This window comes from Talaromyces rugulosus, chromosome V, assembly GCF_013368755.1.
Source record: "Talaromyces rugulosus chromosome V, complete sequence".
NCBI classification, from domain to species: domain Eukaryota; kingdom Fungi; phylum Ascomycota; class Eurotiomycetes; order Eurotiales; family Trichocomaceae; genus Talaromyces; species Talaromyces rugulosus.
Genome location: NC_049565.1, coordinates 2626820 through 2650135, shown reverse-complemented (window position 1 = coordinate 2650135; position 23316 = coordinate 2626820). Strand labels below are relative to the sequence as shown.

General features: G+C 48.2%; 10 protein-coding genes across 10 annotated transcripts; 6 read left to right on the top strand and 4 right to left on the bottom strand.

The window, feature by feature from the left end:
- Nucleotides 1-421: 421 nt before the first annotated feature.
- On the top strand, nucleotides 422-1238 carry TRUGW13939_09475 (uncharacterized protein; the record flags this gene model as incomplete). Its single annotated transcript, XM_035492597.1, has 2 exons — nucleotides 422-956; nucleotides 1036-1238. The coding sequence occupies 2 exons, from the start codon at nucleotides 422-424 to the stop codon at nucleotides 1236-1238; spliced, it is 738 nt and encodes a 245-aa protein (XP_035348490.1).
- Nucleotides 1239-3983: 2745 nt separating this feature from the next.
- On the bottom strand, nucleotides 3984-6656 carry TRUGW13939_09474 (uncharacterized protein; the record flags this gene model as incomplete). Its single annotated transcript, XM_035492596.1, has 4 exons — nucleotides 3984-4172; nucleotides 4225-6259; nucleotides 6311-6327; nucleotides 6399-6656. 4 exons carry the CDS (start codon nucleotides 6654-6656, stop codon nucleotides 3984-3986), a joined length of 2499 nt encoding a protein of 832 aa, XP_035348489.1.
- Nucleotides 6657-8036: 1380 nt separating this feature from the next.
- TRUGW13939_09473 (uncharacterized protein) lies at nucleotides 8037-8570 on the top strand (the record flags this gene model as incomplete). The annotated part of the gene is made up of 1 exon (XM_035492595.1): nucleotides 8037-8570. The coding sequence occupies one exon, from the start codon at nucleotides 8037-8039 to the stop codon at nucleotides 8568-8570; it is 534 nt and encodes a 177-aa protein (XP_035348488.1).
- Nucleotides 8571-9030: 460 nt separating this feature from the next.
- On the top strand, nucleotides 9031-9465 carry TRUGW13939_09472 (uncharacterized protein; the record flags this gene model as incomplete). The annotated part of the gene is made up of 1 exon (XM_035492594.1): nucleotides 9031-9465. The coding sequence occupies one exon, from the start codon at nucleotides 9031-9033 to the stop codon at nucleotides 9463-9465; it is 435 nt and encodes a 144-aa protein (XP_035348487.1).
- Nucleotides 9466-9657: 192 nt separating this feature from the next.
- TRUGW13939_09471 (uncharacterized protein) lies at nucleotides 9658-10831 on the bottom strand (the record flags this gene model as incomplete). Its single annotated transcript, XM_035492593.1, has 2 exons — nucleotides 9658-10550; nucleotides 10621-10831. 2 exons carry the CDS (start codon nucleotides 10829-10831, stop codon nucleotides 9658-9660), a joined length of 1104 nt encoding a protein of 367 aa, XP_035348486.1.
- Nucleotides 10832-11360: 529 nt separating this feature from the next.
- TRUGW13939_09470 (uncharacterized protein) lies at nucleotides 11361-13602 on the top strand (the record flags this gene model as incomplete). Its single annotated transcript, XM_035492592.1, has 5 exons — nucleotides 11361-11803; nucleotides 11866-11921; nucleotides 11979-12282; nucleotides 12620-12782; nucleotides 12832-13602. The coding sequence occupies 5 exons, from the start codon at nucleotides 11361-11363 to the stop codon at nucleotides 13600-13602; spliced, it is 1737 nt and encodes a 578-aa protein (XP_035348485.1).
- Nucleotides 13603-13702: 100 nt separating this feature from the next.
- Nucleotides 13703-14747, bottom strand: TRUGW13939_09469 (uncharacterized protein; the record flags this gene model as incomplete). Its single annotated transcript, XM_035492591.1, has 3 exons — nucleotides 13703-14101; nucleotides 14186-14425; nucleotides 14487-14747. 3 exons carry the CDS (start codon nucleotides 14745-14747, stop codon nucleotides 13703-13705), a joined length of 900 nt encoding a protein of 299 aa, XP_035348484.1.
- Nucleotides 14748-15466: 719 nt separating this feature from the next.
- TRUGW13939_09468 (uncharacterized protein) lies at nucleotides 15467-17122 on the top strand (the record flags this gene model as incomplete). The annotated part of the gene is made up of 3 exons (XM_035492590.1): nucleotides 15467-15501; nucleotides 15558-15718; nucleotides 15780-17122. 3 exons carry the CDS (start codon nucleotides 15467-15469, stop codon nucleotides 17120-17122), a joined length of 1539 nt encoding a protein of 512 aa, XP_035348483.1.
- Nucleotides 17123-17591: 469 nt separating this feature from the next.
- Nucleotides 17592-18083, bottom strand: TRUGW13939_09467 (uncharacterized protein; the record flags this gene model as incomplete). The annotated part of the gene is made up of 3 exons (XM_035492589.1): nucleotides 17592-17650; nucleotides 17719-17869; nucleotides 18009-18083. 3 exons carry the CDS (start codon nucleotides 18081-18083, stop codon nucleotides 17592-17594), a joined length of 285 nt encoding a protein of 94 aa, XP_035348482.1.
- Nucleotides 18084-18443: 360 nt separating this feature from the next.
- TRUGW13939_09466 (uncharacterized protein) lies at nucleotides 18444-22999 on the top strand (the record flags this gene model as incomplete). The annotated part of the gene is made up of 3 exons (XM_035492588.1): nucleotides 18444-18461; nucleotides 18521-19333; nucleotides 19385-22999. The coding sequence occupies 3 exons, from the start codon at nucleotides 18444-18446 to the stop codon at nucleotides 22997-22999; spliced, it is 4446 nt and encodes a 1481-aa protein (XP_035348481.1).
- Between the last annotated feature and the right edge of the window lie 317 nt (nucleotides 23000-23316).

Here is a 23316-nt window from a genome sequence, read left to right as displayed (position 1 = left end):
GAATCTTTTGTAGGGTCTTTTATTGTTTATGGATAATGACATGTTTCTTCTTACCTGCATACTTACTAGTACTATTGGTCCCAGAAAGGAAGTATTACGTATACTCGGGGATAATAATCGTACTAGTATACATGTAGTGGATCCTTGCCTGCATTAAAGTTATCTAATCAGATGATCTTTCGGGCAAATTTGACGTCCCCTCCCCAAATCACCAGCGCGAAATTATTAGGCCTAGTTTTTTTCCGAGGTAACACAGAAAATACGAGATACAAGCTGCATTAGCAAGGACAACCTTGTGGTAATTAGTCATCGGATACGTGGCCCCTACCTACATAAATACGAACTTTGCCTGGTTTCTTTCTCTCGGTTCTGGTAGCACCCCGCGTCTTTTTAGTTGTTAGAAAAGAGAAGAGAAGAAAAAATGACTACTCCGAATGGAAAACCATCATCACCCTTGCGTGCTCCTCCACACATCTTAGCACTTCTGGAGCGCCTCCACACCCTCTCCCTCGCCCAAGAACCAGAAACAAACCAGGCCATATCCGGACTCCTCGAACTCCGCAAACGGGACCCAGCCGAAGGCACTCGGGCTCTCAACAAGCTCATGTCCGATAAATTCGTCGCGCTTGACAAGGAAAAATGCGAGTTTGTCTATCAACTGATACTTTCCACTGGTGCAAAGAATGTTGTCGAGGCCGGTACGAGTTATGGGGTTAGCACTATTTATCTTGCTCTCGCCGTGGGGCAGAATTTTCCCGGAGGAGAAGGAGGAGGAGGAGAAGAAGACCAGGGGAAAGTTATTGCGACTGAGAATGAGCCTGAGAAGATTTCAAGGGCTAAAGGGTATTGGCAAGAAGCTGGCGAGGCTGTGACGAGGCATGTGGAGCTTAGGGAGGGAGATTTGTTGACGACACTACAGAAAGATCTTCCCGAGATTGATCTTTTGCTTTTGGACAGTATGATATTTTCATTTTTGAAATCTGTATTAAAAAAAAATTTTATTGCTGACTTTGGAAAAAAAAAAAAAAATCATAGTCTGGACGCCACTAGCCCTGCCGACGTTGAAATTGGTACAGCCTCATATGAGACGGGGCACGGTTGTTGTTACTGATAACACGGTTTCAGCGGGGCCGCTGTATGAAGATTTTTTACAGTACGTGAATGATCCAGATGGGCCTTTTAGGTCATTGACTTTGCCGTATTCTGGTGGGTTGGAGTTGTCTGTGTTTATGCCTTGACAGTATGTATAATACATCTCAAATATACGGTGAAGTTAAGACTGTCGTTGAGAAAGTAAACAGGAAAAAAGCAAATACAATGACACGAGAAATAAATAAAAAAGGGTAGCTAGCTAGTTAAGCACAAGGTTGAGTCGAAGTTATCAACGTAGTACAAACCCTCAATACATCAACAAACGTCCAGAATTTTTCAGATAATGACAGTATAACTTAGTGTATTCAACCCTTTTCCAAAATAAAGGATAAATCTTATACCCTATATTACCCACGTAAACACCTCCCCATCCCAACGACTTGATATTGTCTTTGTCTAACCTCTAGTTTTCTGAAACAATAAATTCGTGTCTTGAATTCAGCTTTGCTACTCTTTTCCAGGCATCCACGACCGCTGAATCCAGCTCCAGGCCCCAGGTGTCGCACCATATTAGTGTGGTTAGGCCTGCTGTAGACTGGTATCTGAAGACGCAGGCATTCCTTTTCCATTCGCTCCAAATTTCCATTGTTTCAAGAGAGGGCATTTGAAGGGCAGCAGCACCTGCTTCCACTAGCATCTCATTGATTCTAGCAAGGGAGGGCGTTTGGAGACAATCGTCACCCGATACCACAAGTGTCTCAGCAGATGCCAAAGACGATGTAGAGACATGTGCTAATAGCTGAGATGTCAAAGTTAGCGATTTTAGATTGTGCCAGATCCACTCTGGCTGGCGAGCTTTGAAGAAGTCTTCCGCTTCAACAACGAAATACGCAGCTAATTTCTCAAGGCGCAGGCTTCTCCAAGCTATGGTAGCACCCGCTGATGAACATGAAGTTCTTACAGGCTCTGGAGGTGGCGGCTTTTCGATAAAATCAATATGGGAACGCCATATAACATCTTCAAAGAGGTTTAACGTCTTTAGGGTGTCTGGTAGCGACCTTATAAATAGGTTCCAATAGTCTGAGTCTCGATAGTATTCTGACAGTATATTAAACACTTTGAGATCTCGGGTAGATTCTAGCCATGAGTCATAGTTGATTGACACTAGGTTTGGAAGGCTCTTGAAAAGTACCTGTAAAGAATGTGATGAGAGATTGGACAGAAAATGACGAGGGATGATGAAGTGTGTGACAACATCTACCACTGGTTGTGAAGGGTTAAATCTTTCTTGATAAAAATCTTGTCGCAAGCGGTCCCATAAATGGCATGAATCGTGACTAGTCTCAGGTGAGTCAATTACGATCTCCAACACTAACTGATTGGTTGTGGAAACTTGATCTCTATCCCACTGGTTGAGTATTGAAAACAGTACCACGATAGCCCTTCCAGTAAAAACGCCGCTGGCCCCTTTAGATACCCAATCTGAACAGTCTCTGTAGTCTGCAGGTTCATATCGTGGCATTCCAATATGAAAACAAATATGCTCTATAAGAGCCTTTTGGCGGCCTTTAACTTTTTGAAAGGCGTCAAGAGATGACCAAGAGAGTTCCAGGTGACGATAAAGTCTCGGTTCAAAGTAAGCTTGCCACTCTTTTGAAACAACAGAGTATTCAGTAAATCCAATTTTCAAATTGAAGGTCCTGCAGGCGTACTCTTCGCCGTCGTGTAAACGTTTCGCTAATATCTCAAAGACCATCAATTTGATTTCTCGGGGAAATCGGTTCGATTATCCGCCGCAGTGATGCTGAATTTGACATCGGCCCAATCCCATGATTAGGAGGTCCATTTTCAACCGCAGCCGAACATTTCAAGGCATGGGCATCCAAAACAAAACTCCCCTTATCTGATAGTAAGATAAAGGAAAGTATGGAGAACAGCGGCGGCCCTGTAGATGAAGTTCTACGGTCAATCAGTGACTTTCCGTGTGCTCTTGCTGATCGAGCCGACAAGTTATCTACAACTAAATATGGTTGTTCGTTCCCGCTCTATCATCCTGATTTGTATCATAGCAACATCATAGTGGACGAAGACTTCAGATTCCTTGCTGTTATCGACTGGGAAGGTACTTCTACTGTTCCATGGGAGGTCGTGGGGCTCTAGCCTCCTTTATTCCTAGTGAGGCTTCCTGCGATTATGCATAACTTGAATCCGACCGACGAGAAATCTTCAGAGCACTATGAATATATTAATATCGTGGAACAGAGAGAACGAGATCTGGGCGCAGACCAGACATTATCCAAGATTCTACGAGACTCTGATGTACAAAGCCTAGCCCATGAAATCAAGGTATACCATGATCCGGGAAAACTGGGCTTCTACTGCGAAATCCTTAGGCCGTTTGACAGAGACGTCGTAATAAAAATCTAGTATATCGATTGGCATTACCTGCTCCACTCAAATCTTCAAGGAATTTTGATCTTTGTAATCTTCACGGAATTAAAATCGGAATATAACATGTGTAACATATCAATTGATGTAGAGACTAAATACCTCTGAATTGATAGTCTTCAGAGTTATCTATGGACCTTAAGTGCTGCATGCGTCTACCACTTATCTGAATTGATCTCAAATGAATTGATTTAACATAGACGGAACAATATCCATCTACCACTTATTGGCCTTATAAAAGAGATTGAAAAGATAGAAAAAATAGAGAGAGAGAGAGAGAGAGCAATGCAATTAAATCACCCATCCATACGACCAACCAACCCGACCATCCCAATTAAAGAAAGAAAAAGAAACACGTTGCTAGTCATGATAGTTGTGTGGCATGAGACATGACGGAAATGAAACTCGCTTCCGAAAGAAAAAAAAAAAGACAGCAAAATGTTTTATGCAATATAGGCTAGTTCATCGTTGTCCAGTCGTTCAATATAATCCTTTTCCATGAGGGCCTCAATGTTCTTTTTGATATCAGGGATTTTGGGCGGGAAGCGGGCTTTGACTTGTTGGATGACTTCTTGGACCAGTTGCACGTGCTTCATCTGTTTGCGAGACTTCATGATACGGACGATGGAGGACTAGGAAATGTTAGCATTGTTTTTTTAAAATAATAAAAGGGAAGAGACATACCTGAAGAAGGAGCTTGCGATCCTCCTCAATCGTTTTATGCGTGTCGTCAGCTTCGTTCTTCTGCTCCGACTTGATCTGCAGGTTCAAGTTGACCTTGACTTTCTTGTGCTTAAAGTTTTGGTTCAGGACAAAGGACACGCCTGGTGCAGGTTTGGATCCCTCGGGTCTAGCAAGAAGCACCTTTGCCTTGAGCAAAAGACCCATGTTCGGCTCCAGAGCCTCATTGGCCAATTTGGTTGCCTTTTGGATGTCTGCATAGTCGAGCGTGTCGCTCTCGTTGTAGAGGAGTAAAATGCCCATTTGGTAGGTTGACACCTGGAATGTGTACGGGACCTTGGTGTTCTTGATGTAGTTGGCTTTGATCTCTCCCTTGCAAAGCTGCCATAACCATGTCAATTTGCGACCGTTGTGCTTGTCGAAATAAAAGTGTTGGAAACGCTCTGCGGTTTTGACAATCTCTGTTGGCGGGATGAATTCCGTTGATGGTGGGTTCAACGGCCAGAATCCTGTACCAAGAATCTGGAAGTGAGGATCCACCAGTTTACGTCGGTCTTCGTCGTCCAGAATCTTCTCCTGGTAATCACGGTAGTTCGCGTTAAGGTCCTTGGAAATCTGGATATCCTGGAACATGCGCTGTAGCTTGTTGGTGTACTCGAAACCACATGCTTCTTTCAATTTGCTGATCATACTGGTCTCGGCATCATCTGAAACAGAGCTGACGTGAACCAGGCGCTTGGCAAGCATCTTGGAGTAGAATTTTTGGAAAACATCCTTGTCCTCAATGTACTTGAAGACAGTCATGATTTGAACCAGCATATCTTCCAACTCCACCTCCTCCGTAGCCCTAGAGCCCTTCTTGAGCAGCGAATCGGTGTATCTTGCCAGCAACTCGGGAGATTTGGACGAGCTGGTCTTGCAGATCGAGTTTCGGTTCACAAAGTCACGGCAAGCGTTATCAAGGGAGCGCACAAATTCGGATTCGCCGGCAAAGGCGGCGACGACCAAGGTCTGGTATCTCGAGTGAACCTGCAACAAGGCATCGACATACATCTTAGGGTCGAAATTCTCGCCTTCAGCAGCCACCTTGTCAATGGTGGCAAGGCCGGCGTTACGGACATGCTTTTCGAATCGAGTGCGCAACGGATCGAGCCCATCCTTGATTCGCGAAAGTAGCCGGTACATCCGAGCCAAATCGTCTTGTCGGTCGTTATCGAGGAGCACTTGGAATTCGTCGCGCAAAAGACCCGAATGGGCAGTGACCAGCACCTCCAGACACGTCTCTGTCAAGCGTTTTGCAATGTCAGTATGCAGATAAAGCCCGACTCGGGCCTTTTCTTCCTCCAGCCGAGATTCTGCCTTCTTCATGTACTCGACGACACTGTTCTCTGAAACAAACTGGCGAGATTCATTCTCGTAGTAGACGCGAGTGGCATCGATAAAAGGCTTCTCAAAGTAGAGGCGATATACTTCTAGAGTCGACTTGGTGCTGTCGTTCTCGTCCAGGCCCAGGGATACAAACGAATCTACGATGCTCTTAATCTGGGACTGTTCGATCGTTTCACCGTTTCGTTGTTTCTCAACCAGGTTGAGAACAGCGTTCATCACCTTTTCTTGAACACTCTTGAAAAAGTCTTCCCGCCATTTGACGAGATGGAGCGTATAAACATCGTAGATGTTCTTCTTTCCCTCGTCAATCTCCCGCTTAACCCAGTGGCGGTTCAGGTATTTAAAAAGGTGGTTAATGTACTTCGCAGCAGTGGTGTACCGATTCCATTCCCGAATGTAAAAGCCCAGCAGAGCCTCTTCACTGTGGGTCTCCGAGGTCGCATACACATCTCCGAGGTGCCTAGTCAGATACTGGCCAAGGAGGCTGTAGAGTTCTTCTCCCAAGAGATGTGCTAATTGTGTGCGATCGTCAGCCCAGAATAATGTAGGAAGAGGAGTGGGAGGAGTGGACAACGAACCGCCCCTGTGAGCTTGAAGCCCACCCGTATTTCCAACGGCTTTCTGTGACGTGCAAAAGTTGTGGACGGCACTATAGTAGATTAGCATTTATAACAAACTCACTCGGTGAAATGAAACTAACGTGTAAAGTGCCATATACTAGATAAGGGTAAAAGGTCAGCATCAGCCATATATCAACGACAAAAAAAAAAGAATTGTGAAATGCGTACTTGTTTCATGTCCACACCATCCTCCAGCTTCACCATCACACCGTTGATGCCATGTTCCAAGAAGGCCCAGCTACGAAAGAGGACACCGTTAGTCGACATGTCAATCCAAGTTGTGGGAGATGGTAAAACCAACGTATCCTGGATATCTTCCTTCGGGGGAAGCGTCGCGGGAGGCATGATAGACTTGTTTCGTTGAAGTCGATTCGAGCGGCGAAGGGAAACAGCAGGAGCTGTTCGAGCTGCAGTGGACAAACCCATGATGTATTAGCGGACAACCCGACAAGGAAATAAAAGAAAATAAATGATCTGGGCAGGCGAGGCGCGAAGTGCAGTGCACGAAAAAGAAAAAGCGGCGGAGAGGTAACGAGGTTTCTCTTGATGTCGAGCGGTCACACATGATGGTTAGCGCGGTACGCTGCCTGGGAGACCATAAGGCTTGTCGTCGTCGTCCAAAGCTCGTCGGCTCTACCATGGAGTCATCGTTGACGGGGTATTTGATAATACACTTTTTGCGCGAGGGGTAGGCAACTGTGGTTAGGAGACATGGCAAAACGCGGCAACCATGGAAAGGACAAGTTCGACACAAGGAAACAGTGATCTGGCAAGAGAGAAATATACACATACCGTAGAATCACGCAGCAGCAACGTCGCCAGGTCGGGAGTGAGCCCACGAAGCGATGCGGTCAGGAAGCACGCAATACAAGAGTTCGGTAGAAATGCGAGGGCGCGATGGCGATGCAGGCACAGAAAAAGGACGACAGTCTACAGGAAAAGAAGAAGGAGGAGTAAAAAGGCCACAGAGTCGTAGGGCCTGGAGGGAGGTAATGAGAAAGCAGAGTAGAGCTGAAGTTGGGACGGAGAACGAAAGGCAAGAACGGCTCTTTGGGCGGGAAGTTGCCTCAGTCTGGGCCAGCTGAGCCCCGGGGCCCGCTGATTGGCCCGGCCGCCGTTTTGGGTGTGGAAAGCGGGGCCGCTGTGATCTGCGGCGAACTCTCGTCTCTATCTTTATATCTTTTTATCTTTATACATTTGGTTTCTCTATATCTTTGATATCTTTGATATTCCCTTTTATTTCCTTTTGTTCTTCCCTGGAGAGTGGCAAAAAAGAGGTGTCCAGTCATGAACCTAGCTAGACCCACGCTGTTTCATTCTGCCTCGCACCACTTTTGGTATTCGTTTAATTTAAAACCGAATATCACGTCGTTTCAGAGAGTACATGTACATGTGCATCTTACGTACTGACAGTAGAAAAAGTCAGACCAAAGTTGAGGGGGAAGAAAGACAGAATAAAGAAACCGCTGGTAAAAGGGAAAAAAAATATAGGGCCCGCCCCCGCAAGGCTGACTCGGTCTGCACAACATCAAACAGCTGCGAATCTGCATGCATGACACCAGGAGACTCGGCTGACTAGGCCTTTGTCGGCAAACTACATGAACACGTGCAACAATAGCAGCAAACATGGCCAAATTTCTATACAAAAGAGCTAGTGATACATTAGAGACGGGCACATGACGTCATTTCCGCATTCCCGAGCCTAGATCTATATAAATACATCCACGTGCAGTATGCATATATACGCACGGCATTCAATGTTTTCCAAAACACACTTCTTTGTCCAGAAGGATTTCCAAATAAAGCATGTCTTTTCGGCCACCATCCGAAATAAAAGTCTCTCAACACCAAATCCCCGCCTGGGGCCGCACTCCCAACACCTCGATTCAGAACAAACCGTTGTTAATCTACCACTCTGCGTTCACGGCGTCGCCGTCGCAGCTCTCTACGCACTTGAAGGAGATCAACGTGGTTGTTCCGCATTGGCAGTATACCATGTATAGCCAGAGCCACTTCCATTCAACGAGCCACGAAGTCCTGGGCATTGTTTCTGGGCGCGCGCGCCTGTGTTTCGGGGGCGAAGCGAACCCGGCTCGCGTTGAGCCCGTTGTGCAGTCTGGCGATTTGATCGTTGTTCCGGCTGGCGTTTCTCATCGGTTGTTGGAGGATCTGGATGGTCATTTTGGGTTGCTTGGCTCTTATCCAGCGGGTAAAGACTGGGACATGTGCTACGGGGTCGAGAGTGAGGATGACGATCAGATTACAAAAGATATTTCACAGCAGGCTTGGTTTGACCGGGATCCTCTGTATGGAGATGATGGACCTGCTATACATGTGTAGATATGAGTTGGTTGCATGAAAAGTATTTGCATCATTCGTCAGCTGGTGTATACAACGTTCAAGCCAACTAGTAAGTAAAAGTACCCCTAATCTTATAATACATATGTGGACAGAGGAGCATCGTTTTATAGTAAGGTAAATTAAAATAGCTAGTAAAAAGACTATAAAATTCATCCCTGTTATGTACTTTTAAGGTTTAGATCATATCATATACTCTCCGGAAAGGCTCTCCCATGGGACGAACCAACACGATACAATCAAGTCAGCGTTGCCTAGACTAGGGCACGCACGCATGACGAGTACATATCGAGTCTGTGATAGCCACTGAATATTGAAAGATAAATAAAGTACACACTCAGAAACGTTAATAAACTACATACCTACATCCACAAGTTGACGCCGTTTCCATCAAACCAACTTGCCCAAAAAAGAGACAACAACACTGAAAAAAAAAAAAAAAATGGCATCTTTAACAAAACAACCCAAACCAGTGCTCTATGATGACCATAGCCTGGAAATTCTCCGAGCACAAAAAGGAACAGCCGCCATCTCAATGAGCGTTATGTGGCTCACAGCAACCACCGTCCTCGCCCTCGTCAACTCGAATAATTTGACCGTAATTAACCCGTCGGGGCAAGAAGTAGCAAGCACAGCCGCAGTTGTTATATTTGGTGTGACGCCTTTTGTCTGGGCCGGCTCGTTTTTGACATGGACATTGAACCTGGGTGATATATCGTGTGCTAGGCGGAATAACTCGCTTTTGGGGGGCACTGTTGTCCCTAGTATCGTGTTGATGTATATCATACTGGCGGTGCCGGAGCCGTCGTTTCGAGAGTATGTGTGGTATACGTTTTGGCCGACGCATGCTGGCTTGGGGCTTGGGGCTTTGCTATAATGATACTAGGTTACTCGCTCGGTGGAGGAATTTCAAGATCGCTTCCTGTACAACTCTACTCTTTCGCTATTGTTCTAGTACCAAGAACGTTTAAACAAGACAGTCAAATCCTTTTAAGACCTTTTTGTATCTCTTTAAAAACAAAACAAAACAAAAACACCACGCTAAACCAAAAACCTTCCAAAGATAAAATCATTTCGAAACCCTCTCCACCAGCCGAAACACACTGATACAAAAGGTCAATAACCACGCTATCAGCGCAACTAGCAAAACCGAGGCCAACGCTGCCTGCCGCTGGCAGATAGCGTCGTTCTTCTCGTCTTGTTTGTCGTTGACGATGGCGTCGGTGCATGGGCCCCGGATGTCACTCAATCCTGCAAAGGCGAGACTCAGGTTCGCTGCATCGAAAACAATAAAAAACAAATCCAGCAGGATCAGTCTCATTTTGGCCTTGGGAGAGCGCAGGCCAAGGGGTTTGCCCGCATACTCGTCATATGTAATATAGACCAAGTAAACCAAAGCCACAGCATCCACGGTAATAGCCATATCGGCCGAAGGTCCCTGGACTTGACGGTCGCGATGCCCTAGATGATTAATAGCTCCTCCAAGAGCTAGAGCACACAGTGAGAAAATCCACACAGTGAGCCGCAATATCAGCGGCACAACGGGGCTGCGCAGTAGATGGATCTGCAACCGCTCAATCCAGGTCCGTCGTCGCGCCCTCCACGTCGATCGACCATGCTCTGCTTCAGATCCAGAGCTGCTGACACCCCAAGGCTGCGAGTAGTCTCCCATGTTATTATTCAGCCATTCAAACGACACGCGCTTCTCTTCTACGTCCGTGTCCACGTGCGGATATGCGACGGAGCGCGTGAATCGTGTCCATCGGGACTCGCGCAGTCCTGTGTTCGGGTCTGGCTTGCCTATGTCGAATCCTGCTGTATCTTTTCCGGGGTTGGACTTGTCGTAGGGAGTGTGGTTGTGCTGTGCGACTACCGCATCGTCGATTCTCGAGGGGAGCAAGCTGGCGGCAGCATCTTGCTGCTCGTCATCATCATCAGGAGCATCGACTGACCTAACCCAGGCTTTAAAAAAAGGTCAGACTTGCATCATAAAAAGAATAAATCGTGAGTGTGAGTATAGTTTGACTCGTACCTGGTAAGGTGCGTATGGGGTGGAATGTCCAGTTCTTGTTCAAAGTAGATTCCTCCGTAAATATAGACGGCCGCGCAGACAGCGCGCGACTCGCTGTAGAAGCAATTGTAATGCTGCGCGGGCGTCCTGCGCTGCGAGTGTCTGGTTCGAGAAAGTTGCCTGTGCGGGTTGCTGGGGAGGTGAGACTCGAGTCCCGCGCATCTTGGGCCATTGCATGCGAGCAAATCGCATGGCACGAGGTAATTGTATCAGAAATTAGGTACTCGACAAGACGTCGACAGGCCACAACCGAGTGCGGGGGGATATAAGTTTGGTCAAGGCGCAGAGTGAGGGTGAAGTGAAGGAAGTGAAGGAATCACCGACGCGGGACGCTTACGGACGGCGCGGAAACCAGGGCTGCCCGCCCGATGCCGCGGTTTCTCTCCCTTACTGAATCACTGTAAAACAAGTGTCAGCGCCGAGAACCCACGTCAGACCGGCACAATAATAATCGCTGCCAAAAATTTGCTCGCAGTCGACTTGTCTCGCCGGTGGAGCGTACTTTACGTGGTGCTGATTGGGAAGCACTGGCCAGTGGTATGACGTCTCCGGCACATGTGGATTTCTTTTCTGATTATTTACTCCTGTCTGTCTAGCCTCCCGCTACAGCTCCGACAACTTGCAATTCCTTCCCTGGCAAAGCATGCCATCGATCTCGAGGTCTTTACATTGTTGCGCGCGATAGAGAAACGCCCGCTGCTATGCGTCTTTTCCTCGTCCCCATCTCGACTAGACGAGCCTTCGTTTACTGCCGCCCGTCGCAGACCGCGCTGAAGACGGGGGGTTACCTCGACCGCATCACAAACAAGGCAGCAGAAACATGGTCGAATTTCGAGGCCGCTGAAAATGGCTGGAAGAAGAAACTCGTCACATATGGACACGTCGTGCTGCAGCGAATCCCGTATGAAGAATGGGGTCTGAAAAGCATTCCGCCGCTGAACGCGCAACGTCAGCTTGAGGAGGAGTCTTTGAAGGCGAAACAGCAGCCTGTGGATGTCATGTTCCCGGTGAATGCCATCAAACAGGATAGTGTGTTGAGTGTGCTGAGGACGCTGGGCACGGAGCGACAGGATTTGCATCGGAGGAAGATGTGGTGGTGTCTTGGGATTGCTCCTCTGACTGCTCCAGTTGCAATCCTTCCAGTGTATGCCTATCTTTTTTTTTTTTTTTTTTCCCTCTATTTTGCTGACTTGTTTTTACTGGAAGAATTCCGAATATTCCCTTTTTCTACCTTGCCTACCGAGGCTGGTCACACTGGCGAGGTTAGCGGATACTTTTCCTCCTATATCATTTTTATATAGATAACTGATAATCCTCAGCATGGAGTGGCTCCAAGCACCTCATCCACCTGCTCGATAACAACATCGCCCGACCGCACGCATCCTCAGAGCTCGAAAGATTCTACGCATCGCGTCTACTACGCGACAAGGAACAAGGAAAAATCGAATTCCAACCCGGATCAACACCCAAAGAACGAGACGGCCCCAAAGGTCGAGAGCGACTTCTCCTCGAGGCCGAGGATGGAAAAGAACTGGGCGAGATCCTTGGTGCGCCGGGAATTGCTATTGAAGTCGAGCGTGCTGTCTTCCAAATCAAGCAGAGATTGGACGCCGAAGAGCAAAAGTCTAAAAGTGGACAGACACAGGACAAGAAGAAAGAATCTTGAATTCCTTTTTTTTTTTAAATCTCACAAGGGTGGATGGTTGTATATTTTATGAGAGGATGCCTGTTCTAGGGATCGTGGATTATATCAATTGATAGATGGCCGGCGCACGGATAGATGGGCAGGTGGGAGAGGTATGGGTTGAAATATGTATGATATGTATAGAGCAATGATCTAATTCATTTCAATGTTAAAAATCAATACTGATTTTTATTTCCCACTTGTGGCTCATTTGATTGGGTTCTAAGTTGAATACGAAGTGTAGCGTATGACTCATTCCATAATTCCCTTTTAAAGCTGGGGCAACAACCCCAGCATCAATTTACACTTCCAGATGCCATATACTGCAAACATTGAAAGCACAACCATGTCTCAACCACAGACAATCCAGTCCAGCCTTCCAAGTGACCCCAATGTCCGCTATATAGATACCGTGCACGCCTACGACCAATGGGCCAATGTGAGTACAACCACCCCCGCTCTGCATTCTATACTGATCCGAAGAAAAGGTCTACGACGGAGATGGCAACTTCCTTCAAGCCCTCGACACCATTGAAATGTGCTCTCTGCTCCCGGAGTTTCTCTCCCTTGTAGAAATCAGCCTACAAAGCAGGCAAAAAGAAAATGATACCGCAGTCAAGCTGATTGACCTGGGCTGTGGCACGGGGAGAAACACGGTGCAGCTGTTACAAACAATCGGCTCAAGAACCGACAACGATGAGAATGTTTTCCAGAATGCCGAGATCATCGGGCTAGACGCATCGAATGGCATGCTCGATGTTGCGCGAAAGGCAGTTACTTTTTTCTTAGGAACAATAGTAGGAGGAAACAAAAAGCCAAACGTGACGCTCTCCCAATTCGACCTTCTTGAGGAAGATGATAGTACTCCTACTACTAAAGCAGACGGAATGATATCCACCCTCGTCCTCGAACACGTCCCCCTCAACACATACTTTTCCATCGCCGCCAAATTACTTCACCCCGGAGCATACTTTCTCGTCTCAAACATGCATGCCGACATGGGCAAGCTGAGCCAGGCCGGATTTGTTGATCCTGCCACAAAAACAAAAATCCGTCCAATGCGTAGCTATGCGCATGAGATTGGTGATGTTTTGAGCGAGGCGGCGAGGGCTGGGTTTGAGGTTGTGCCGTTAAGTAATAGCAGTACAGGGGTTGTTGAGAGGGCTGTTACGGAGGATATCCTTGGGGTTCTGGGACAGAGAGCGTCCAAGTACGTGGGCGTTACGGTCTGGTTTGGGGTATGTTTTAGGAAGAAATAATTGAAGAGAGAAGAAAAAAATTGCAACCCATTAACCGCATTTTACATATATAATACATGTCTATATCGATGTTAATAAACCCGTAATCTCAGATTCCCCCCTAAAAGTACTTTTCAAATAGTTTCTGTTGATGCTGCACCAGGTTTTTGTGTTGCGACAAGAGAATCGCCAGCGGGTTAGACTTCCACTTCAAATTTTCTTCCAGGATCAAATGCGTATAGGCAAAAACACTAGCGTCGAACAAGCCGGGCTGGTCACGCCCAAAGAAAAACTCGCCGTCGCCCAGAAGATTCGACAGAGCTTGGAAGGCATCGCCGGCATCGGCTTCGAGATCGCTCACGTTGATAAAGTCCGACTGTTTGAGCAGTTCGTCTCGCGCGGCGTGTTGGAGCTGCAAGGCTAGGGCGGTCTGCACGGCCGAGTTTGTCGTGGAGGGATCAATGTATCGTTTTCGCGCGACTTCTGTAAAATTTCGCTCGTTCAAGTAGAGTTGGTATAGCTGTTATTTCTATTAGCGACCTCACATACACAACATAGATGCTTGAGACAAATGTTGCTCAAGAGATGCTCAAGATATGCTCACCCAAGCAGTGCGTATCCGATGCTCGAGTAACGACATGTACACATCAAAGCGCATATTCAGCTGCTGCTCTTCTTCACAGTGCACCTGCTCAATAGCCCATTTTTGTATTTTATTTGACGGAATCGGGTCCAGACTTGCAGCTGGGAGAGCCGGATGAAGAAAGGGAAGAGCGCCCGTCGGGGATGCATGGTTGTTCGAGGAGACGAGGTCAAAGTCAATGCCAACGAATTTGAGATACGACTATAGCAGAAGGTCAGTATCTCCAAGCATTTGGGTCCCATCTTTTCAATTGGCCACCTACCTGCCACTTCAAGCATTGCGGGTTGAACGACGGCGCCCCCTTCTTAGCATCGGCTGGATCGATAAAGACAAACAGCCTATTCCGCTCGGAGCGGCCCGTTCGACTTAAAGGCACATCCTCGGACTGATATGTGACAAGGGGAAAGCGATCAAAGACGCTTTTTATCGGCGCTGGCACTGCGAATAGTTTCGATGATGTGGAAGCCGGTTGAGCATCGTGTTGGGCCGGCGCAGAACCGTCTGCGACACTTTTGGGGGGCATAGGCAGCGGAGCCAGCTCCTGGGTATCGAATGGGCGAGAGGCGTATGCGGCCAGTGGAACAGAAATTGGAGAGCTTTGAAGAAAGTCGGTCACTTCGTCCCTTGGATGTTTACAGAGATGACGGGGTTGACAGCTCTCACCGCCCGGGAGAACTGTCCAATGGGCGTCTCGGCAAGTACGAAGAGCCGGCTGCTCTCATTGGTCCTTGGCCACATCTCTGGTCAGGATGCAGTAGACATGTCGCTGATATTGATACAAGTTGCAGGAAAATGCAGGAGCTTCTGTTATACTAGAATGCATAATGTTAAAGCCAAAAAGAGACATTTCCGGGGTTGCGACAGAACAAAGAGATAAACAATAGTTACTTGCAAGTACGTACTGCTTACAAAGATCTAGCGCACCGAGGTGACCCTAGTCCTTTTCAGGAAATTGCGGCCTCAGGCTCCCGCTCTGCCGCCCCCGAAGCCTTTCGTATTGCTTCTTGTGACTGATCATTCCCCAACCCCGCCATTCACAGTCGCAGTCGCAGTCGCAGTCTGTCCTGCTGATCGGATGCAGTATCCCCGGTCCTCCCAATGGTCTCTGCTCTCGCTGCGCTGTGAATTATCTCATCTCTCTCTCTTCTGTCTCTCCGGTTCGGGCAAACTTCGGCCGCGCTCGTCATAATTTGCGTGACGCTTAACCGATACACAACTTTCACGGCAGACAAAACAATCATCATGCCCCTCGACGAAGAAGGAGCAAAATGGTCATGGTGAGTGGCAGTCTACCTTGTTCCCGGAGCAGCCATTAACAACTCTGCCACTTCAGCGAGCCATGCATTCGCGGTCACCGCTCCTCCAAATGTCAGCATTTTGACCGTCTCATGATGAAGGTCCCCAAAGCAGGCCGTCCCCTGGCAAAATGTCCGCATCCAAAGGGCTCGTGTAGCTGTCAGCGGGTGTATGCATTCATGGTGCGGATTCCCAAGGGTAAGCGAAACCAGATCGAATCCTTGTTAAAGAGGCATTCCTTTACTAATTCTTGTCATAGGATCAAGCTGTGTGTGTAGACCATTGTATCAAGTTCCTGCCGATTCCGCAGAAGCATCCTCAGCATCCTCAGCATCCGCGACGCCAGGGACGCCGTCAACTACATCAAACCCGGGCAGGATCCAGAAGCCGTCAAGGAAGCAGAGCAATCTCCAAGCCGCCCCAAATAATATTGCCAAGGCATTGAAAATAGAGCCCCAGCAGGCCGACATCGATTTCAACGTGACCTCGTTGCCGAAACACTCTAGTTTCGACATGCGCAGCCCAGAAAAGCCGTTGGTACCAGAGCACGCACCCCAGCCACATATCGAAGCCTCTACAGCAGTGCCCAAGACCGGTGGATGTTGCTCGCAAAATCCAGCACCCGCTGCTCCGGCCCCATCTCGGTCCTGTTGCTCGTCGAAAGAGTCTCCAAAACCAAAAGAAAAGGCAGTGGATTCCGCTTACGCATCCTGGGCAGCACCGTCTCATATGGAGCCTCTTCTGTGGAATTCTTCGCTTCAAAATGGGCATTACTCCTCTGAAGCCCCAGGCTATACCGGTCTTACTCAACCATCTTCATCCTATGTCAGCCATTCTGACTCAAACTCTCCCATCGTGTCTCAACCGCATTACATGCCTAATATGCAAATCGGCAACAGTTTTGACGCTATTTCATTGAATCAACTATCATTCAACCATGCGGGGTACCCCCCTCTCAATCTACCCTCTACGTTCGCCGTGGACAAAAATCATGATTGTTCTTGCGGAGAGACATGTCAATGTCTCGGGTGCGCCAGCCATCCATACAACGAAACGACTAGACAACATGTACAAAAAATGGGATTCATGATGAGCATTGACGAAGACAACGCAATACCGAATAAACCGACATCATTCATAGGCCCGGATAGCTCGCCGCTAACCATGTCTCCAAACGGGACAACACACACATCGACCTTTGCCGATAATACCATGTTCACATCACCAAACTTTGATAACAATATGTCTTCTGGCGGCAATGCATTTGCGACAGACCAATTCATGCAGCCATCCGAGTATTACGAAATTGAGTACTCCGTTGGCCTTAGCTTGTGTTCAAACGTGAGTGGAACATGCCAGTGCGGAAACGACTGCAACTGTGTCGGATGCCTCACACATGATGGCCATAATGGAGTTGCTCTACAGCCTTCGCCAAGTGAGCAGCACCAACATCAGCAGCAGCAGCAGCAACACGTTACTCGTGAGATTGCGCCACAGCGATTGAATGAATATACCGGCTATACCACCAATATACCTCACACCCTCGATCAATATTCGCCCTCGGCACTGAGTCCGCAGATAGTTGAGGCGCCATTTGTTTGAAATATTTTTCTGAAGGATAGAAAGTGCATGAATGATTTACGAAACAAGATACCCTGAATGAGCTCTGGTAATGGATGCCTAAATACTATAGAATTCGCAATATAACATACCCTACTTTATTGAATGGATTTATCTCGATGATTAGTAAAATATTGTCCACAAAAGAAACAAGCGCGTTTATGACGAGTAGTAAAAGGTAATAGGAGTAATAGGTAAAATGTGACATCTAGATCCAAACAAGTGCTTTCAAAAGTTCCTTTCTGCTTGTCTTTCTTCCACTTGATCCATGTCTCCTGTACAAATGTTATTGTACATGCAAAGGAAACGGTCTATCGATACGTAACAGGTTTAAAAAGTGAGAAATCCCCTTTCCCTTTGGAAATAATTCTATACCCCCCTTCCTAATCGGGGCCTGTGGATCTGACACCGAATTGGTTCAAATAGTTGTTCAAAAACAAAGTTGCATTTCTCACGATCTAGCGTGGCGCAGAGCGTCCGTGACTGGGTTATCGCCTCGTCGGAAGGCAGCTATTGAAAGAAAAGCATTAGCATTCTTTTTTTCTCCAACAGCACTTAAGCCATAAGGTAGAACTCACTGTCGGCTTCTTCATACGCACGCCCAGCGCCGAAACCAAGACCAACCCAAGCAGGCCAGGCTCTCCGCTTGAAGAGCAAGACCGAGAGAACAACACCAAATCCGAGGCCGACCGACGAGCGGACAATCAGGGAGGAGATGGCGTGGTCCCACTGTAAGCAAAAGCAAGTAGTAGTCAATTAGTTACCGTTACCACCAACAAACAAACGCAGGAAAAGGCGGGCGCAAAGAATGAATCAATTGTTGACAAGTCGATTCGAAGTGCATAGAAATAGGTATCGTCTAACTTACCTTCTCATTAAGGAGAGCTTCGCTGACGGGTTTAGTGGCGCGCGCAACGGGCTTCAACTCGGTGGACTCGGCCATTGTGAAGGGATCTGCAGGGCAATCAAATCACACAATTAGAAAGACAATCATATAAGGGATCTCCGTCTTGTTCACTTGGTACTTACACACGTGGGGAAATTGCTAAAAAAAAGGGCAGACTGGGCGAGAACAACGGAGGAGAATGGCCGGGCGGAGGTTGCGAGGTGCGTCAAGCTCTCTCCCTCGCCGGGCGGTCGGAAAAACTAGGCGGGTCGCAGTCCATCGGGTTGATCGTTAGTGGAGCTTCCTGCCTGCTAATCGGACTGATAGCGATTCGACGGGTTTTTTTTTATCGAGAGCAACAAAAAATATATCTAGACTCGACATAATTCTCGACATCGCACGCGCGCCTCGTTGGCCATGGCTCCTATCAAGGATGTAAGTGTACAATTATGAGAAAATTAATCCTGACCATGGCTGATTTATTTTGTTCCCAGGCTGTCGGACCATCGCAAGAAGCGCTCTTGAATCTGGAAAAAAGCACTGCGAGCCCTGACGCCCAACTCGACCAAGCTGCGCATATTCTCCGGCTGGACTTGTCGATCGACACTTTTACAGGATCTGCTGATCATCTGAACAAAATCTCGGATCCCACGCGCCCTGCACCCAAAGAGCAGTGGGTGCTGCGATGGCTGCTCAAGCGCCTGAAAACCAAGCCCTACCGACTTCACCCGCGCTCTTTTCTTCTGCTACAGAACCTCGTCCAGCGTCTTCCTCGCAAGGCCATTGCGGTGGTACTCGCCGATTACAAATTTCCGCAGCTGTTGAAGGATATCGTTGAAGACTTGGACGGTGCCGTTGTCCAGTCCCTTCAACAAGATACGGCGGCGCCGTCGGACTCTGAAACCAGCGCCACGCTCGACCGATCACCTGTCCGGCCCAAGAAAAGAAAGAGAGACAGTGACGTAGGGAATGAAGCTAGTCAGAATCTGCCCCAGCCTGCAGTCGTTGTTGCGGCCTATGTCAGTTTCTTGGACAGTCTTTATACCCTCACGGCTTTGGCCAAGGGTCGTGAAAATAATGCGGATATATCGCAAATACATCTGAGGCAGTCGCTGCGAACAGAGCCCATGGTTATCGCTCCAATACTCGGCAAATTGCTCAGACTGTCTGCTCGTCTAGTGGCCAAGTTCGCTAGGGAGAAGAATGCTTCGGAATTACAACATTTGCTCAAGGTCACAACATCTGCATTTACGTTGTGGGATTTCAAGAAGCAGAATGTTGGTGGTAATGAAAAGAATGACGTTAATGTAAGCAAGATCGCAATACATGATTGGGTAGACAGCTAATTACTATCTTAGGTTTCGTTTTCGGAACATTGTTTCCTGGAAGCTTTGAGGCTCTACCGCCTCGTACTTTGCGTTGGGGACATGTCTGAGAGCGCAGAGTTCATTGTGCACTCTGTCGAAAAGCTGATCGCTCTCCATGTTGTCATTCCAGCACGATCAGCTTTTATCAGCCGTGGGGGCTCCGGAATTGACTATTCAAAAGACGACGATCCCGACTGGAGCGCTGTCCAACCGGTGACAGCTACATTCAAACCCCTCCTGGAAGACAAGTCAAGTCAAAGCGTTGATTGCAGCGGAATCGAAGCTTCGCCTCAGTCCGAGAAAAACGTCTGCATATTTGCTCCAACCTGGCGACCAGCTGAGCTTGTCCCGACATTATTTAACATTATCGCCCGCTCTGTGCCGAGAAACTCATTTCGTCGCCAGGCAGGCGAGGCTTCGTGGCTGGAAACCGCCTTTGTGGCACTCGCTGAGCTGGCTTATTCGATGACGAAGCCTATCAGCCGCAGCACGTCCGAGTTTATACCCTTGTTGGAGCAACTGTTTATCGTTGTTCGCACTCGTAAGATCAAGCTATCGCTGCACACGTTTCTTACACATGCTGCATATACCAGTCTGCTAAAGGGCAAAGACAAACCACAAGACGTGCACTGGAATCTAACAGCACTGCTTGTGGAACTTGGAGTTGACATCTTTCTGCCGAATTCGGGGCTCAAAGACTCGCAACGCTTGCTCGATGCTCTTCTGCACACGCTCAGCCAAATCCGGAGCCGTCAGACAGGGCAAGGACAGTACCAATTGATCAAAAGTGGGGTAGTCATTCCTCTACTTCGTGCTTTTGCTGCCGCGAGAGATCTTCCTTTTTTCATTCAGCAGTGGCACGGGCAGCTGCGTGAGGTTGAGGCTTCGCGCGAGTCTACGTTGCCCTTTGAAGACGCATATTCTGTCTGGGAAGATGAAGACGTAGCCACCGCATTCCGAGAAGTGATGAAGACTTCTTTGAGCGAGTCGCAGCTTGGGTCGATAATACAGGGAGCTATTAATACTGTCGCTTCGACTACAGAAACATTGGCAACTTCACCTGAATCATATGCTTCTATCGTCTTGTTAGAAATCACCTCGGACATCTGGGGCCACCATGGCATCCCTGGCCTACAAATCGAGCTTGTGGCAGCTCTGGCAAAGGCAAATAGTAAGACTGTTTTGCTGCAGAACACAACACACTGGAAATGGCGTTTATGGAGGCTGGCACGGAAACTGCTTCCTATTACTCTGAAGGATTCTCGCAATGGCCCCAATGATTTGGCTCAGACGTTAGAGCGCGGCGCATTAGAGGTGACACAGAGTGTACAACCACTTGCAGATGCTGAATCTAATAGCTTGCGAGAGTCCCTCGAGGCTTGTCGGTTTTTACTGCAAGCCACGAAAGATCTGGAGCACGGCTCTTCTGAAGGAGAAGAAATCGTGCAGTCTCTACTCGGTAACATCACGAAACTATTCCAAACATTGCTCGCATCAAAGGAGAAACACATGTCCCGCTGGAATGGCCGTATCGAAGACCTCACCTCTTTGGGTCAGCTCGGAGCAGCTTATATTGTGTGCATGATGGAGTTTCCTGGTACATGGCACCGGGTTCCTGTCAAGGCTTTGGAAGAATTTGTCGACTGCTTTTTACTTTTAGCTTCGCGAACGAAGGAGTCTGAAACTTCTTCAAAGGGTGCATCTGTTTACCAATTGTGGGAAGTTGTTGTCTCGTATGACTACCTGCTCGATGTTGCACCGCTCTGCTCAGCACTCGCCCAAGTGCTCTTCCGACACCTAGAGAGTGATTCCGGTCAGCGACTTTTTGTTCTTGGTTTCTTGCCCAGGATCCCTGTACGCCTACATGGGGTCAACGGGGCCAAGGATGCCATGACATCGCTAATGAAGGGAAACTTCTGCTCTGCGCAAGCAATTCCAGACGCGATATCGCTGGTCAGTAAATGGTGCCGCGAATCCACAACCATTGATACAGCAGCAAAGGACTGGATTATTTCAGCATTGCCACTACAAGGATCAAGCGACGATATTTATACACTTCAAGCTTTTCGAACACTAGCTGAAAGTGTTTTTCAGCGCGAGTTTCAAGAATGCAGTCCTGCTGAGTTGCCCAAACTCTTGAAAAAGTACTGCAAGATCGCGTCTCGGGGTGTGTCTGCAGTCGAGGAGCAGAATAAAAAGCTCTCTCTGGGTCCGGTACTCACGGCAGTTTTGTTACGGAATTTATGGGAGCGTCGTGAGGAGGCTCAGGATGCGAAGTTGGAGAAAGATATTGCTCACCAAAGACAAAAACTGCTTCAGTGTGTTCTCGATGGCCTTGACGCTGGCAAGCAGCTTTTGCAGGACGACGAAGAAGAAGAAGAAGAAGAAGAAGAAGAATTGGATACTCGCGCGGCAATCGCGCTTGTGGTGACATTTTACATGCTAAAAGAGCTTCAAGATCTGGTGCTAGAGAATCGAAAAGCTGGCAAACGAGTGACGGAAATCTACAAAATCGTCCAAGGAACATCCTTACGCTCTGGACATTTTCTACACAAAGCCGTCAGACAGCAGCTGCTGGTCGAATTTTCAAATGAGGATGGTCTCGTTCTGGACGATGCCAGACTTGTGCAGGCTGTTGACTTGCAGCAGCTGTACGCGGACGAACAAGAACAGTTTGTACGAGACACTACGGCCAAACTCGAGGCTATGAGCAACGCGGAACGCCTCCAGACGATTCGCAAGCTACAAGACCATGGGTTCGATGGCCCAACCGGACCATGTCGACTCCTGATGGGTGGGTTGGCTGTTTCTACGCTGGATGAAATCCCCGAGCGAGGCGGTGAAGAAGCACAAACCCTCTCGTCTCTGTGTACGGCTGTTACCAATGTCATACAGGATAGTCAGACCGTCGAGCAGTTCTCCTTTGCTGCCGAGTGTCTCGACGTTATCCTCCGTTTACACCCGCGTGGTGTTTCGCAGTACAATATTGACAAGTGCTTGTCCGCTGTTTCGACAACGATATCCAACATCTCCTCGACAGAGTTTCCCGGCAAGGTATCTGCGGAATTCGCCAGCACGATATACACGCGGTTATGTCGACTCCTGGGCACGCTATTTGGCCTGTATCGGCAGCAGCTGGGCGGACGATTCCACGTTCTGGTGCCGGCGCTGCAATGCCTCCTCCAAGCACTGTTTATCCCAAGCCGGAAACGCAAACGCAACGCCACACTGACATTAGCCCTGGGCGTCCCCCACGCAGTCATGTTTTCGCGCCTGCTCAGCTCGCTCTGCGACCCGACAGTCTCTGCCGTATCACGACCGGGCGGCGGACACGACGGTCTCGTCGACCAGACGAAAAAGGCCAAGCTGATTGCCGGACAGCATCTGCGGATCGTGATCGAAAGCTACACAGCCAACATGCTCGACGGGCCGATCAGCGCAGAGACAAAAGCGGCGCTGGCTCCAGGGCTGTATGCCGTGCTCGATGCAATGTCGACAGATACGAAAAGGGCGCTGAACGCGAGTCTGGACGTGTCGTCGCGGGCGATTTTCAAGACGCTGCATGATGATTATGTCAAGTTTGGCAAGTGGAATAACAAGGGATAAGAATATACTGCATAGTTAGTTTGACACAGAAATAAAAATAAAGTTTGAAGTTAGCCAGTCGATCTCACATGGAAAGGCACGAGGCACGGAGGATGAAAGGCACGTAGATAAATAAAAAAACAATTACTCGATCAGATCGAGTCAGTTCAATGTTATCGCGCTGCAGCCTTATCAGTAGCACCAGAGATAAGCAGCGCACTAAACCCACGCTAAACCCACGCACTAGGCCGGTGGAGACGTGGAGGTCTTGGCAGCCGTTTGCATATACGGACACACATATACACACACATATATGTGTATATATTATATATAAGTAT